At 37.6% G+C, this 18,043-nt stretch overlaps 1 protein-coding gene across 1 annotated transcript; it reads left to right on the top strand.

Annotated features, from left to right (window-relative positions):
• Positions 1 to 3,204: 3,204 nt before the first annotated feature.
• Positions 3,205 to 4,200, top strand: MC4R (melanocortin 4 receptor; the record flags this gene model as incomplete). The annotated part of the gene is made up of 1 exon (XM_082045516.1): positions 3,205 to 4,200. The coding sequence occupies one exon, from the start codon at positions 3,205 to 3,207 to the stop codon at positions 4,198 to 4,200; it is 996 nt and encodes a 331-aa protein (XP_081901642.1).
• Between the last annotated feature and the right edge of the window lie 13,843 nt (positions 4,201 to 18,043).

Here is an 18,043-nt window from a genome sequence, read left to right as displayed (position 1 = left end):
TCTGGAACTCATATTAATATATCACTGTTATCAATTTATAGTTTTATGCAGCCATGGATGTTTTTCCATGGTACGGAAAAGCTTGCTAGTCACTGCTTTCAAAAGAAATATTAGCTCAGCTTTGGTTTTTAAAATTTAAGAAACAGTTTAGGCAATGTATTGGAGGCAATGCTTCTGCTATCTATGACTAGAAAAAAAATGGAATATTGACACATCTTCAGGCATGGAAGAGCTAGAATCCTTTGAACTATTTTAACATTATACGATTTGTTTTCTGTTGAGTGGAAGCCAGAGGCATGTGTCTGTCCTCTACCATAGAAGTATTTAGATGTACACAAATCTCTAATTTTAAAAAAGTGCTCATAGAACCAGTTCTACCTTCTAGTCAGAGCAGGCTAATGGTATATCACCTCTTCAGTGCTTCAACCAAGTTGCTAAGCTACCATAAATCTACTGCTCTAAGTCACATACCATCATCCTACAAATATGAATGGCTAACTCCCCCAAGCAACCCTGCCCCAAGAAAGCAAAACAGAAGTATAAATTTTGAGATGAGTAATAGCTGTGGGTGGGAGAGAAGTGTCTTTCTTTCCTTTGTTACAACCAATGTTGCATTTTTATGTCCATGTCCAGAGAAAAATCAAGTATGGAGCATTGTCTGGATAGCTTCTGAGTGAAGAGAAATAGTAAATGGAAAAATAACTGGGGATGAGAACAGAGATAATGTGCAGGGAAAGAGAAGAGCCAGAAGAGGGATAGACAGACAGACAACTCTAGCAAACAAGGCTTTTTCCTCTGGACATTGCTTCTCTCCGTTCTTGCTGGTCTCTCCTGCTCTAGCTCCACCTAAGTAGGTGAAGGGGAGAGATCCCTGTGCTGTGTGTACTTTCAGCAGTGAGAGGGATGATGAAGGAAGGGATGTTGAGTGGCTGCTTCCCTAGGATAACTTGAAGATTATACATTGCTGGCTGCAGGTATAGAAAATTACAAAAATACCTGTCTGGGGAAACACTGCTCTCCCACATCAGTCTTCATGTAAGTTTTCTCACTCTCACATCATAGTTATGTCCTTAAGGGTTAGGTATGCAAGTCCTGTCTGTGGCAGGAGTTAATGTATACTGGCCCAGGGATCAGCAACTAGATAATAAATCTTTTTGAATCCTGTCTTGCATCGTATCTTCATAGCAAAGTAAATCTCACCCTCTCTGCAAGCTATTCTCCACTGCAAGGATGCTGTTGGTGAATGATGTTTTCCAAACCGATAGGTGTTTGATTTTCTGTGCTGCAAGGTATTTTGTCTTAGGTGTTTATGTTTCAGCTTTATGAAACAAACTGTCTAGGGAAAGGCCCAGTAATAATTGGCTGAGACTTTTCTTCTGATACAAGTCTTTATAATAATAGATCTATAGCAAATCCAAATGTGAAAGTAAAATCATACTTCAACCCTGGTGCTGCAGTGTTGAATACAGATAGTTGTCCTTCCACAGACATGCTGATGCATGGAAGATTAAAAAAGCTTGAGAGGTTGAAGAAAATAGACTCTTGTGGCAGATACAGACCCCTCTGTAGCTTTCCTGGTAGGTGACTGGAAATGTTCACTCAAACAACTTCCTTGCAAACATTACTCTCAGGTGTAGTGACTGACTTTCCTGTAGTTTTCATAGCTTTAAAATACACCTATACTTTAGACTTTGTTCACTATATATTTTTTTTTTTTTTTCAATCCTCAATTGCAATGCTTGAAGAGGAAACAGCAAAACAACTTTTGTTCTTGTCTCTTCATATTCATTTGGCATTCTTTTCCTCCTTCTCAAGGGCTTTCCCTGGCAGACTGCACACAAGCTGACTTTCAGCTCATGTCAGGTAAGCACAGGGACATCCCTCCAGATGGACTTTTAGGAGTTTTATTGATGTCTTTGTGTCATTACCACTGTATGATCCCTATTTCTTACAGGTTGCAACTTTGTCTATTGTTGCTTTCCTTTATCTGTTCTAAATACAGATTTTTATTTATCTGCCCAACATCCTAATTCCTGATGGTAACAGGGCTTCTGCTATAAACTCTATAGTTTTTTCCTTCTTGTAAATAAGACAATGAAGAAGGCTATTACCAAGAAAAAATACTTTATTTAGGACAGTTTATTAAGCTGTTTCTGACTTTGGCTCCTTGTTCTAGTTTTGGTACTTAGATGGTCTCCATTTCTTAAAAAAATATAAGAAGAATAGAGATTATAATACAACCTTGCAACAACATATCTTGCAAATGGACAACTGAGGCATCAAAAAGCTGGCAATGCAAGGGAGATCTGGGAGAGAGAACTAAGATGAAATAAGTATTCTCTTGCTCCCTTGTCCCTTTCCTATTGTACCACATACACAAGGCAGTGTAACTTTGTGCCACAGAACGGGCAAAAGTAAATCACAGTAAATCACAGTCTGAAAAATAAAAAGCTATCAGTAAAGCTGCAGGAATTCTGTAAGATTGTTAGTACAGTTCTGTAAGATTGTTAGTCAAAAATCAGTATTAAAATACTACTCTGAGAAGTTAAAGAAGGGAAACAAATCTCTGGTAGCCTGTCTGTTCTCCTGTAACTACTGGTAGCTCGTGCTGCATCTGAATCTACTGTGCCTTGTGATGTTTCAGAATCAGCAGCCCCTCGACTCTCTGCAGCTCCTGAGCCCCATTGGCTGGAAGGCAAAGCAGAGGCGGAGAGTGCCTTGAATATTTTTTCCTCCACACACCATAAAACAGGCAGCCAGCATGCACTGTCTGATAGCGAGACTGGTGCTTGCAGTTTGAAATTAGTTTCTGTTCTGCAGCAGCCACTTGGGCATTTTATGTTTGCCTCTCTTAATGGAAGGGAACAAAAAAAAGCCTTGCAGCATGCCAGTGAACTAACAGGAACTGACCATAGGGGAGAATCTGGTGCAAACTTACAGGCTCGTGGGACTCTGTGATATAGATCACCAAAGTAAATGTGGTGATGATGATTCAGAAACTGCGTCTGTGAGAGAGCAAACCAGCATTTCTGAGTTTGAAACCTTATTTTGTAACAGCAGTCAAAGTGTTCTGAACTGCTGCCTGCCTCAGTGCTGGCTTATTTTTCTTTTCTTCCCAGGCTGAAAAGCCAAAGAAGGTTTTCAAAGGAATGCAAAAGGAACAGGAGCTTTAAAAGCACGAAGCTGAAAGGAGCTTTCCATAAGATGAATTTCACCCAGCACCGTGGGACACTCCAGCCTCTCCATTTCTGGAACCACAGCTACATACTGCATGGAGCTCCCAGCGAGCCTAATACAAAGGGCCACCCCTCCGGAGGCTGCTACGAGCAACTCTTTGTATCCCCTGAAGTGTTTGTGACTCTGGGCATCATCAGCTTGCTGGAGAACGTCCTGGTCATTGCGGCAATAGCCAAGAACAAGAACCTTCATTCACCCATGTACTTCTTCATCTGTAGCTTGGCAGTGGCTGACATGCTAGTGAGTGTATCCAATGGATCAGAAACTATTGTCATCACGCTGCTAAACAATACAGACACAGATGCACAGAGCTTTACCATAAACATTGACAATGTCATTGACTCAGTGATTTGCAGTTCCTTGCTTGCATCAATTTGCAGTCTCCTCTCAATAGCAGTGGACAGGTACTTTACTATCTTTTATGCCCTCCAGTACCATAATATCATGACAGTGAAGCGTGTAGGGGTCATCATCACATGCATATGGGCTGCTTGCACAGTCTCAGGCATTTTGTTCATCATTTACTCTGACAGCAGCGTTGTAATCATCTGCCTTATCAGCATGTTCTTCACTATGCTTATTCTTATGGCATCCCTCTATGTCCACATGTTCATGATGGCTCGGATGCATATCAAAAAGATTGCTGTTCTTCCAGGGACTGGTCCTATTCGCCAAGGGGCCAACATGAAAGGGGCCATCACTCTCACCATCTTGATTGGAGTTTTTGTTGTGTGCTGGGCACCATTTTTCCTGCACCTGATTTTCTACATCTCCTGCCCCTACAACCCTTACTGTGTGTGCTTCATGTCCCACTTTAACTTCTACCTTATCCTCATCATGTGCAATTCCATCATCGATCCACTCATTTATGCATTCCGGAGCCAGGAGCTCAGGAAAACATTCAAGGAGATTATATGCTGCTGTAGCCTGAGAGGGTTTTGTGATTTTCCTGGCAAATATTAAACTGAGTGGATACTTTATTGTGTAAGACACATGCAGCACAGACTTCCAAGCCTTCAGATCCTCTTTCTCAGCAGAATTTGGGTTAAATCTTTAAGAGTGAGCACCTCTTTCTGTCTCCCCTCCTTCTCATCCTTGTATCCCATTCACATGTAATTCATATTTCTGTAGAATGTTTGTGATATCTACAGTTTGTAATTTATTTGTGTGGAAAGAGAAGTAACACTTCATACCTATTTGTAAGTTAGCAAATAAATGTAATGATGAATGTGAAATACATACAAACAAGAGCAGCTCTATGTTCCAATTGCTGACAAAACATATAACTTGCCTGGCTTACAGTACATATTGGCTGATACTGTTCCTTATGCTGTTGGAGTAATCATAGCTATCCATTACATTATATCCAGCTTAAAACAGAGCATATGCTTCTCTATTAGAGAATCAGAGGTTCTCTGGAATTAGAAAGCAGGTTTTTCATAAAGGTTACTGCAACCGACAAGCTGTGTTCATTCATTCTGAACCCTTTTCCTTCTACTCCACAAGCAGCATTTATTTCTTTGTTAAGGTTTTTGCCTACAACAACAAGATTTTTCAAATGCCTGTTACTGAGACAATTGAATGCTTGGGTTTCCTGTTTGGTTGTGGTGTTTTGTTTTTTGTTTGTTTGTTTGTTTTAAATTTTATTTTATTTTTCCCAAGGTGATAATTGATGTATGTGTGAGAGTATCTTTTTTTCCAAAGTTGAAATTGTTTCATGGAGCATCTGTTAGCCCTGGATATATTTGCTAGACTGACATCCAGGTAGACTACCACCCTCCATTTAGCCATGAAGCAGGTATGTTTTTAAGATTGACAGTGCCAGCACCAATGTAAAGATTCACTGAGAGATATACCTGATGAAGATGAAGAGGGAACTTCAGTTTGAGCATTCAGTCCTTCCTTGTTCTGAGGTGATGTGGGAACAAGGCCTCTGTGCTTCAGAAGAAAATACATCCTTGTCAGAAACAAGCTGCCCTCTACTCTGAGGTGTGGTGTTAGCAGATGGGATCCACTGCCAGGATCCTTACAGAGTCAAGGCGCATGTGAATCTGACTTGAGCACCTCAGATCATATTACGAAGCATCTGATCTTTGTGGGGTCAATGCTATCACATGGAAGGTATGCTGGCTGACAAGTCTCTAAACCCATGCTCTGTATCTGGCAGCCCTGTGTGTTACTACTGCTTGAAGTCAGTTCGCCTTTTCAGGCAGCTGTTTGATGTGTCCTCAGTTTCATGCTAAAAGGCACACCACAGATTATAATAGGGATCTCAGGTCCCTGATTTTAGCACCTTTGGAAGTGTTTAAAGTATAAATGTCAGCACACAGGATTCCATGAAGGTGTCCCTTAACACCTCGACAATATCAGCTTCTATTTAAGGGTATAGAAAAAAATAATTTATTTATTCCCAGAAACCATAAAAACATAGTGGTTAAGTGGTAGAACACCTGAAAAGTTCTGATTTAAAAACTCAGAACTGAATGTAAATAATAATTTAGGTTTTAATCCTGGATGCCTGATTTTACCAAGGTGAGTGGTGAATTAGTTGGATGAGCAGTCCTATTAATTTTCTTGGAAACAGCTTGTTACCTCAAACTGCTTGTTCCCTCATTAAAGAAAGATACAAAATTAAAAGGTATTTCTGAGAACCCAGTTTTTGCTGCCTGGGATACTTCTCCAGACAAAAGCTGATCTTTCAGTTGTGGGTAACTATTCAGGACATTGTAAAACTGTGAAAACGTTAGATCCTTTGTCAAAGAGCATGAAGGATATAAGGTGGGTCTCAGGATCTTTAATTTCATTCTACTTACAGGTAGAGTAAGAAAATAATTTGACTTCGTGCATTGAAGTCCCTTGGCAGACCAGCAGGAGAAAAATCATGTCTCCTACACATTAATCTTGCAGATGGTCTACCCCATCCACCACACTTCTTGCAACACACCCTGTTACCTTCTCATAGCTTTAGTAAATGATATTGCCACTTCACAATGGTTGCTGTGTGGAAGATGTTGAAATAAAACTACTACATTAACTTGACTTATTTTCTTCTTGACGAAACTATAAACATTTCAGTAATACATAAGAAGAGGAAAAAAAAAAGTATTTAAATTAATAGTTTATCCAAAAATCCAATGGACTTTATTAAAGGCCTTTCTTGCTCTCTGAAGATATGTCATCTATGCAAAAATGCTCTGCTGATAATGCATGAAATTGCTGATGTCAGTTTGAACAGAACACAAATATAACTTGATCATTTTTGGCTTTCTTAGCTATTTTAGGACCATAAATTATGATATTTGGCTCCAGATATTCCCTTTGTACACCCTTGATGCAGAGGGGCTCCAATGGAAAGAGAGCAAGTTGCTACCTTAGGTACTCTGAACTTTATCTCAAAAGTTTCTCTGTCTCCCCTTAGGCTATACAAGGACCAGACACCTAATCTAAACACATCTGAATTCTGAAGTAAACTACTTCCTGACCTTCTAGTTGATTCCTAAAACTAACAGTCTCACTTCTTTTTGCAACTCAAGGGGAAGAGAAATAACAATTACTTTGTATCCTGTTAGTGTGGAGGCTTTTATCAATGGTTTTCTTGTAGTTTCCAAAACCATTGTGTATTTCTTGACTAAGACTTATCAAGACAGTTGTGACCCCATTATGCTCTAAATATAATTTAGAAATCTAATTTTTAAAACTAGCTTATTCCAGAGTTTTAGTGACTCTGAGCTGGCTTAGCAGCTCTTCTGTCTTTGTTTTATAAAGCTAAATGTACATACATACTTTTGAAAACAGTTTTTAATTGAAGAGGACTTTTTCATTTCATGGTATTATCTCTCAGAGTGTAATTTATTGAAATTGCTGGCAAGCCTCCTACATAGATAGCTTTCCTGTTCCCAGATACTCTGTTCTTTCTGAGTAGCTGAATCAGTTTGTGTTTGCCTATAGCTCTGGCAGCTTTCCAGCAAAGAGTCATAGAAATTGGTGTTGTGAAAGATAAGCAAGTTCATCTAGCTTGCTGGAGAGTGGGGACAGTGGAGGATTACATTCCACACTCGATTTGCTGGAGCTTTGTTCTTCTATTTGAAAATCTTCTAAGAAAATGAGATTTCTTTCTTTAAATATGTGGGTCCCTAATCACTTTAACACTCAGCATTTTAGTCCTGTTTTGTAACCAAGGCACATTCCTCTGCAGCAAGGAAATGGCTTTGTCTCCACTTTACAGGTGTAAGAATATACATTTTCACTTCTGCTGGAGAAAAGGAGCTAATGGATTTGCTCAGCCTCCTAGAAAGCAGTCTTTGCTTGAGCTGGGTTCTCCACCCTTTCCCAATAACTGGCTGTAATATAATACACAAAACTTCTGAAGGAAAGGTCTTTCTTCAAGAAGGACGTTTCTTTAGCTTTAAAGTAGTTTTTGAACAAAGTGAAGAACTCCAAAAACACTTACAAGGCTGCAGCTGGTCTCACTAGAGTGGATTTTGAATGAAGATCCAAGATCCCCTTTATAACTGAAATACACTGTCATCTGGAAGTGAGGAGAAATGCACTGATGGACTCACATGTTATTGAATGTGCAGCCTTCAGTTATGCCTTTAATAGGTGTGCAGAGTACATGTTATTAATGTAATTCTAAAATGGATTTGTTTTTGTTAAACTGATCCTATTCTACAATGTGTTCATTGGGCTCCTCTATTCTCAAGCTGAATTCTGGTGAAGGAGAACTTTTGTCCTGATGTTAGTTATTATATACTGTATTACTTATAGGCTTGAATAAAAATTGCAGTCTCAGTCCCACTGGAAGGAGCTCTCAGAAGATGTACCTTTTGGGATCAAATTTTCATTGTTTGTCCAGAAATTACTTCAGATTGGTAATTAATATTCCAATCCCTTAAATCGTATCTCAAGTATCCTAGTGTGGATGAAATGCTTCTCTCACTTATAAAAAAAAAAAAAAAAAGGAGACTTTATATGTCACAGAAACTGTCTACTGCTACTACGGATACTGTCATATAAGCCATGTTAGGAATTGGCCATGCTTGGATTTTTTTTGTTTCAAATGGTTCTGTTGTCCTAGCAGTTTTTAATATTTTTGCCCACTCTGTTCGTAGAAGAAAAAATTTTCAGATTTGTGGATTTAAAATAGCCCTCTTTGCATTTGTAATGTAAATGTACTCATCAGTTCTGCTTTTACTCATTTGATCCCTTGCAAACATTGTTCATTTGTTTCACTTGTTCTCCCTTACGCTTGGTATATTTCTGTATTTTTATATTTCTGGACTGCCATTAATCTGAGTTCTCCAAGTCATCGCATACTCACCACACAGCCTTTGTGGTGGGTTTGCCTTTGGCCAACAGCAAAATCCCCACCCAGCTGCTTGCTCACTCCCCATCTTGGTGGGACAAGGGGAGAAAATCAGAAGAACAGGAATGAGAAAGCTTGTGGGTCTGGGTGAAGGCAAGGGTATCACTTACCAACTACCATCACAGGTGAAACAGGCTTGATTTGAGGATAATGAACCTAATTCATGACCAATTAAAATGAATATTTACTTACTGATTCAGCTAGTGGGAAACAAAAAGTCAAAACACCAGGACAGCGTTTTCCCCAGGCCTTCCCCGAAGCGCCTGCCCGTGGCTGAGGGGCTCAGCTGTGCCCTGCTCTGGGGCTGGTAGAGCCGCTGGAACCGGCTGTGTCCAGCACAGGGCAAAACCGGACGCTCCTCACAGGGGCCAACCTGGCAGCCCCCGGGGCTGCTGTTGCTGGTACCTTGGCACCTGCATCTGGTTCAACATGGTAGGCAACAATTCTGTAAGCAGCGTATCAGGTCTTATTGCTCTGTACATTTTAGTTCCATTCCACAGAAACCTCCTCACCTAAATCATTAACCTCTTTCATGTCCATAGCTTCAGCTACTCTTTTCTTTTTTTTTCCCTGCAATGAACTAATCAACCCAAAATGTTCCCCTCTTCGGCTCTTTCCTGCTGAAGAGCTCTCACTGTAGAGGTTCAAAACCCGTTATTAGCTTCTGAATTAATGACTTTGAACAATATACTGTTGAGTCCCATCCTATTTCTATTATTTCAATACTCAGAATGATCCGCCTTCCCTAATTGGTTTTCAGATAGTCCTTTTTGTGGAAATTGCGGACAGCTTTTACCACCAAGCACTGACGCTGGCACATCCCTCTTGACACAGCCCTGTGGGTCAGGCTGCAGCCTCTGCTGGCTGTGTCAGCAGGGATCCGTTGTAAATCTTGCACGTACTGTGCTGTGCATTAATAAAAAATAATTTATATATGTTTCCAGGTGACAAGAAAGAAAATTAAAACTCATTAATGTGAGCAATTTTCCATACTTAACTGTTTTTGAAACAAACACATTATAGCTTATTAGAGCTTTATTCTTTGTGAAAGGCAGTGGGTGAGTAAATGAACATAAGTCCAAGTACATTTGGAGCCAGTATAAGCAGAGCATAAACAAAATAGTTTATTCATGCAATAATCTGCAGTAACTGTTTTGAAATGCAGAGGAATTAAAACATATTATGAAGATAATATCCACTGTAAAAATATCTTCTGTTGAGATGACATCTCTGTGCACATCTGAGATTTCTTCTTTTGCTGACACAGGTAATGCAGAGTACAACATATGCCCCTCATGTACATCATAAAAACAACCAAGCAAGCTTTCTAATGTTGTATTCAGTACAGCTTAAAGGCTGGTTTATTAAAAAAAGCAGTCAAGCTTGGTTTTCCCATTGAAAGTGGAGACAAAAGAAGGGGTCTGAATTAAAAAAAAAAAAAAAAGAAAGAAAGAAAAAGAAAGAGACAAAAGAAAAAACAGAAAAAGAAGAAACAGAAAAATAAGAGAAAAAAAGAGAGAAAAATAAAAAGAAAAAAGAAAAAGAAAAAAGAAAAAGAAAAAGAAAAAGAAAAAGAAAAAGAGAAAGAGAAAGAGAAAGAGAAAGAAAAAGAGAAAGAAAAAGAGAAAGAAAAAGAAAAGAGAAAGAAAAAGAAAAAGAAAAAGAAAAAGAAAAAGAAAAAGAAAAAGAAAAAGAAAAAGAAAAAGAAAAAGAAAAAGAAAAAGAAAAAGAAAAAGAAAAAGAGAAAGAAAAAGAGAAAGAAAAAGAGAAAGAAAAAGAGAAAGAAAAAGAGAAAGAAAAAGAGAAAGAAAAAGAGAAAGAAAAAGAGAAAGAAAAAGAGAAAGAAAAAGAGAAAGAAAAAGAGAAAGAAAAAGAAAAAGAAAAAGAAAAAGAAAAAGAAAAAGAAAAAGAAAAAGAAAAAGAAAAAGAAAAAGAAAAAGAAAAAGAAAAAGAAAAAGAAAAAGAAAAAGAAAAAGAAAAAGAAAAAGAAAAGAAAAAGAAGAGAAAAAAACCCCCAAGTTTAAATTGCTACTATTGAGGTAATCACCACATTTTCCCAATTTTGGCTAGGCCAAGGGAGTCTGAAAGCTTTCTGGAAAGCAGGAATCCTGCAGATATCTGTCCCTAGATTTAGCTGGCTGTGCATAAACCTGCCAAGTTCTGGCTGACTAGTGGGTGTTTGCTTTAAAGCATTGAAAGTCATCTAACAGTGTACACCATAGATTATCACCGATGCTTCTAATTATCAAGATACACATACAGCCACAATAAAACTGCAAAAAAACCCTGGCTGTGCATGAAGACAAACATAAATAATGTATGTTTGGTAGAAATAAATCTTTACTTATTATTCTGAAGATTTTACTGGGGAGATGAGGTGGATGTCATTGCTTTCTTATGATTATTATCTTCAGCTTCACCCATGGAAATGCAATGCTTGCAAGTAATACAGACAGCCTAATTTTCCCCTCTAAGACAAAGTTGCTCCAGGCCAAATAGCATAGTATTTCATGCAATATTAAAGGTAATGCTGGTATAAACTCACTGAGAACTTAGGCAAAATTTTGCTAAAATTATGCGTGTCAATGGTGTGTATATGGTGTATAAAATTCCATGTTTCTTTCATTTTAGTGCAAATGTTACTACTGACCCTCCCCAGTTTCTCCTGGAAGAAATGCTGCTGCCTGGAAGTAACCAGATGCCCAAAGCATTTATGTGGGTTTCTCCCGTGACCACCTTCACCCTAGTGAGTTCTAGACCCATTGAAACTTCTGCTCTTCTCCCTGGACATCACTGCTCTTGGAAAGGGCTCATTTGTGTCCTGCGCTACCTGACCACCTTCTTTCCTCTTGCTAGGCCTCCCAAATTCCAAGTTTATCTCCTTCCTAACAGGGGTATATGCACATCTCCTCTCTCCAATTGACTTCTGATCCAAATGAGCTGTCATTTCCCAATAAATAGTTCACAACTGTAGAAGAACTTTTTTGCATGCTTGAAATATTAAAGCAGTTACCGACACTTTCTTTTATCGGTATTAACACTGAGCATTTGAGTTTGCAACCAGAGATACATTGAGAAGAGCTATGAGTCCAAATTTATACATTTAAACACTGCCAGCACAGCCACCTGTCATCAAATTAATTACATTTGGTGAACAGTTTTGATGTTTCATCAATCATGGAACCTGAACCTAAGCATGGAAGGCTCAGTTCACCTGCCATCTTCATCTATCTTTTGCTTCACTCTTGAGGTTGCTGTTCAAATGCTGGGGTACTCAAGGGATACAGGTTTTTAGATGCTCAGTGGAAAAGTTTAGTTTATTCCAAACTGAGTTTGGTTTTTAACTGTCATTTAGAAGGATGGTCTGAGCTCAGAAAATCCCAAGGAGAGATGCTCAAGGAGATAAGCTCTTCTCTGTGCATCTGGATATACAAAGAAAAGCAAAATTTTGAATTTAACTCCTTCTGAGGTATTACTTTCCCCTCCCACATGGTATTGTGGATACAGCAGTGTAGCCAGTGAATGCCTTGAGAGACACTGTGAAAATAGGTCTCTTCATAGGGCCTCAGCTTTCCTGTAGTCCACAGAAAGAAGAGATAGAACACACTCACAGCTTTTTTTACTTTTCTATGTTGCTGTAAGAAATAAGGAACATCTCTTCTTGTGGAAAAATATGGTTTACTAGAAAATCATTCAAATCATATTTGAAGTAGAGGAGCTTGCCTTCTAAGATGTAGTTTCTTAACCTGAATTTTATACTCATCATATTTTCTTATTCCCATTCCCCTAAAGAATATCCATTAAACTTTGTGATTTGCTGTATCTGTTGTCTCATGCAGAAATTAAAAATGCAGACAGGAGGTATGATGTGTTTTTGGCACCCCTCTGTTGCAGTGCCTTTACTGATCACAGGGAAGTCTCAACTGTAAACATTAATTTCCTAATGATGACAACAGGGACAAGATAAGACTCAGTCTCTTGTGCTTTTTCCCCTCATTTTCTTGCTTATAGGCATTGTGCATTGTCTTCTAATACAAATTTTATAGCTTTCAAAGGAAGAGAGAAAGAGAATAATAATAATAATGATAATAATAGAATACACAAAACAAGGCTTACACAACACAATTGCTCACTACTCACAACATTGATAGCCCATTCATTCCCAACCAAAGATATTTGCCCCCTGGCCAACTCCTGTTTTTATACTGGGCATGACATCATTTGGTAAGGAATATGTCTTTGGCCAGCTTGGGTCAGTTGTCCTGGCTTGGCTCCCTCCCAGCTTCTTGTGCACCTAGTAGGGCATGGGAAGCTGAAAAAGTCCTTGATTACCCAGTATCAACCAAAATATCAGTGTATTATCAACATTCTTCTCACATTAAATCCAAAATACAGCACTATACCAGCTACCAGAAAGCCAAAACCAGGACACAACCTCAAAAACATTAGATGCAATTTAGGGAAAAAAACAACTAAACCTCAGCTCAGCACCCTAATATGGCTTATTTAAAACTGACAGCTACTCAGGCTCAAAGAGAACTGCTAACTGTATGGCAAGTAGTGACCAGATGCTTCCAACTTCAGCTTATAACACTATTTTGAGGAGAGGACGTTCTGTGATGTAATTTCATGAAGAAAATCTTGAAGATCAAGGCAATAATACTTGACATATCTTACAAAACAGAGAAACTCTTTTTTTCCGTATTAGATGCTGGAATTGCAGAACGCAGGTTCTGCAATTTTGCATTTGTTTTTTCTCTCTTCTTCCTTTTATTAGCCAAGATTCTTAAAAAGCTTCAAACATCCTGGAATCTTCTAATTAGAAAGGCAAATACAGATCTGAGAGGGAAATATTTTTGTAGGGCAGATAGCTCTATCTTGGAACTCTTGAAGTGTTGTGTATAGAACCTTTGTACAAGGTAAATCTTAGCTAATAATTAATTTCTCTAGATGTTTTACTCTTGCTTGTTCAAAATATGTGTTTTGGGGCACTAATATGGGTAATAGCAGTCACAAGGGAAAGAAGTGATTTAGGAATGCCAAATATTTTTATGTTAGAAGGTAATGGCAACATATGATGCACCCACAAGGTAGCTGAATGTGAAGATCTGTGATTACTGAAGAGTGTCGAGGGTCATAAGTTCAGTGTCTGACAAACTAGAGGAGAAGCAGCTCTTCAACCTTAGAATTATAAAGCTCTTTAACTTACTAACCCCTCCATCTAACAGACTAGCACATAACACCTATTAAGAGAAAACAAAAACAAACAAACAAAACCAAAAACAATCCTGTCTACCACACATGCATTTATATGGCAATTTTTTGCCATGCAGTTTCAGCATTTCTATGACTAAGAGGCTGTAATGTCAGAGGAAGGCAAGCATTCCTACATTTTGTGTTAGGTCAAGAATTTTATTCTGGTAATACTAAACAGCTGCACTTCTAAAAGGTCTCATTTCAAAGACAGTGTATCTTTTGATTCACATGCTTAGTTTCTTGGGTGGCATCTCCAGACTCTTCCATCATTCAACTTGTGTTGCCCTCTTCAAGTTCTACATCTGTCAGAAAAGGAAAGGCTGCCACCTCCTCAATAGGTAGTACTCGAAAGACTCTGTGTTCTTGCTGCATTTCCTGATTCACATCAGAAAAGTTCTTGGGCATGACTCCTGATGCAGCTATAGATACTGTTTCATATGAGACAGACACAGTAGTAGTTTATTGAGTTTGCAGTTTAGGTCAAAGGTTAATTCCTCTTTCTATTATACTTCTGCTATCCAAATGAAATAATGAGAATTAACAACTCTTTTTAGCAAAGAAACTGATGTTTAAAGTCAATTTGAGAAAAAATAAATGTGCAAGGATCTTTTTTTTTTTTTTTTTCTTTTTCTTCACAGCCCAGGAATAGTCTGGTTTTAAAGCAATCTTTCCAGAAGAGACTGTGCAGCTCCTTCCAAAAAACATGCCCCTTTTGTCAATCTTAGCTGGCATTTCTAAGTGACTGAAAGGAACTGCAGTTTGGTGATCTGGGTGATGGATAATTGTCACAGCTTCCTGTCCCATGAAGTATAATACACAGAGCATTTGTCTCTGAAATTGAGCAGGTTTATCAGTTTCTGAGGGACCTTTCAATAGTTCTTCAAGGCTACTATTGTGCTTCAGATGTCACATAATACTTGGACATTATCACTCCAAATAGCTTAAGAGGAGCTTCTGAGCTTCCATTTATTGTTGCTTTATAATAATAAATGCATAGAAAATTTAGCTCCAAAGTGAAATCTAAGATTAAATAGCTTGAAGTTAGAATTTCAGCTTCTGAAGGGGTTGATACTTAAATTTGTTGAACAGTTAAGGCAGTATGAGCAGGGGGACTTTAATCTCTTGTGCTAACAACAGAGAATCCATTTAAAGGAATCCACTTAGAGTTTCATGTTAAAAAAAATACTGATATTTAACAGGTGCTAACTTTGATAAGTACAGAACAATAGAACATTAGAAATAAGCAGAAAAGAAAGGAGCAGAAAAGCAACAACCTTTCTGGCTAAGATAGTTTAATGATTGTTTCTAATCAGAACCTGGCTTCTAGTTACAATAAAATATACTTCACTGAAATCTGCCCTCAAAACAAATTTTAAGAGAAAAATGCTACTTGATTCAGGCAGCAGTAGCCTGCTTTGTTTTTTTTTTTTTTTTTAGAACAATTTAGAATTGTTTTTAAAACATCCTTATAGAATTGCATTGTTAACCAGAACAAGCCTGTAATAGGCTATTTTAAGTATATTGAATGAATCTTATTCAGTCTCAAAAGCATCATCAATTTAAATCTGTTCTCATTCATATAGGGATATTGAAGTCTTTGACAATTTTCAAGTATATCTGAGTTTGTTTTGCTTTAATGCAAACTTTTCCTTCCTACCCAGCCTCAGAGGAGTGAGAGCTCTTCAAAACTTTCCTAGCACTACAGCAAATTTCTTAAATGCTCCCACAGGATCATGATGACCTCTTTCAAGTGATTTAACACTCTTTGTGTCCTATTTTGTCTGTAAAACAAAATTAAAAAATAAATAAATTAATTGCTCTCCATGTCTATTGAGAAGTTTATGTTATGTGATTTCATTTAAAGAAGAAGTATTTATATTACATTAGGTCCCAAATCCTGCAACCATATTGGATCCCATTGTACTAAGAGTTTTACAAAGGTATGATAGACAAACACCATCTCAAGGAGTTTGTAGAATAAAATATGCCTGCATAATTTGATGAAAGACTCTATATAAGTGCGAAGAAGCTATTGTTACAGTTGATGAAACAGTGGCAGCTATTGCAATCATTTCCCAGGAAATGAGAGTAATAAGCAGGGCAACCCTGTGAACACTTCTTTTTTTAATGATAAAAATCAGAATGCTTCATGTTTTCATTCCAATGCATTGTGGAAACTGATGAGAAGTTTTTGAGGCACATTTATGCGGTACTAGTAGAGGAGCAGTAGAAGGAATACCAATATATATTTAGAGATTATAAACCTCTTTGTGAAATTCTCTGGTCCAGTTCTTGTCTCTTTGAAATGGACAGGAAACCTAAGCTGACTTCAGTGAAGTCTGAATTTCACCTCTGACATTTAAATGCCACTGTTGTTCACATATAGTTACTGGGGATACAGAAAGCACATTATGAAATGAAAATAACCTTTGTACCAAGATTTTCATCACAATTGCAATATTCTGTCATGACATTCCATCATTTTTTCTTTTATTGTTAATGTCAGAGTGACCACTTGAAAGACCTCAAAGGTCCAGATGCTATTTGCACAAGTTTCTACATGATGATAAAAATAAGATTCTAAACATTCATGAAAAAGCTCTGCCTTAATCTTCCCTTATCTCTTTTTATTCACATGGTTGATTTTTTCCAGTATGTTAGGCTGTATATTGTTCTTTTCTCAATATTTCTTCCTCTAAAATTTTCTCCCATTTTCCTATGCATCCCCGCAGCTCCCTGGGAGGAGCTGAGCATACTTAGTTGGAAAGCACGATGAGGTGGGCAGGAGGGAAACATTGTAGCTAGAGGAATGTGAGGCATGGAAGTCTCATAGGAAGACGAGTGCATTGATACAGCTCAGGTGGATGGAAAGAGGGGTGGCTTGTTTTTTGTTTGTTTGAATTTTTTCCTTAAAGGTGTGCAAATTGTTGCAGCTCAGGAAGGTATAGAAAATTGCTGGAACTGACAAGTATGGAAAAAAGTAGGAGGTACTTCATTGTAAATTCTTTTACTTTAATGTGTGTTGTGTAGTAGAGCTCCAGGCTCTCTATGTCTAAAGTTCATTGTTTGAAAGTGTGATAAAGGGAACACTATGTTCAGAGAATGAAAGCTTCTTTAGTGTTTCAACAGGCTTCCCATAAAGAAAGGTGCAGATAGCATCACTTCAAAGCTCTGTCTAGCTCTTCACACAAGGCTACCCACCACAATCTACTTGCAACTGCATAAGCCCAAGTGTAGGGAGAAATTTTCACAGTTATAGCTACCTAGTTGTGGGGTTTTTTTTGTTGTTGTTTCTGTTGTTTTTTTTTTGTGTGTGTGTGTGTGTGTGTGTGTGGTGGTTTTTTTTTGTTGTTTTCTTTTGTTTTTCTTTTTTTTTTTTAATGAACTCTTGTTTTTTAGTTAAAAAATAGATGTTTTTCTCTGTCAAATTCTGTAAACATGTTAATATTTTTCTGTTTTCACTGCCTCTTATGATCTGAGGTTTATCTGAAGTTTCTGGAAAAAGGATTTCCAGTGCTTGCCAGAGAAAGAAGGCATATTTTTCAATGCATTGTTTCCCACAAGATTAGAAAACAAAACATTAAACAATGTTTCAGAATTCAAAGTTGAATCTTGAGACAGCAACAATGCATAAGAAGTATCCCAAATGCAGATGCTGTTTGTCCAGTTGGGAGGTTCTTTTAAATAGTTTCAAAAATATTATTGTTTTAAACAGATGAATTACTAAATTTTGAACACTTTTTCTAGTAAGGAAATCCTGTGTTACATGACATTGCTATACAATTCAGAAGCACTTCTAAAAATGTCTGGATTTCTCATAGATGGGCTAAATTACTGCTTGATTCAAATATGCTGACTTTACTAGGGTTAATTTATCTCAATATCTCTGTACTGAAAAAAAAGTTGCTTTTTAAACTTATAATACTTCTAAAATAACACAAAATCGTACTGAAGGAAAAGCAATACATTATATGAGGTTCCCTATATTAGCTTTGTTTATTACTATCACAATATAAAAATAAATATTGAAGAGTTTTCTAGACTGGGCAAAAGCTTTGCATTGAAAATGTATCAGTCATTTAAAGTGGCAACAGCTAATTTGTGACTATGTACAAGAATAAATATTATGTGTAAGTTGTCACTGAAGTGTTCTGCAAGAAAGGTTTCTCTTCTTTTTCTCATCTT

This window comes from Streptopelia decaocto (genome assembly GCF_964273445.1).
Source record: "Streptopelia decaocto genome assembly, chromosome: 2".
NCBI lineage: Eukaryota > Metazoa > Chordata > Aves > Columbiformes > Columbidae > Streptopelia > Streptopelia decaocto.
The sequence above is the reverse complement of the archived record's forward strand: the minus strand, read 5'-3'. Positions and strand labels throughout refer to the sequence as shown.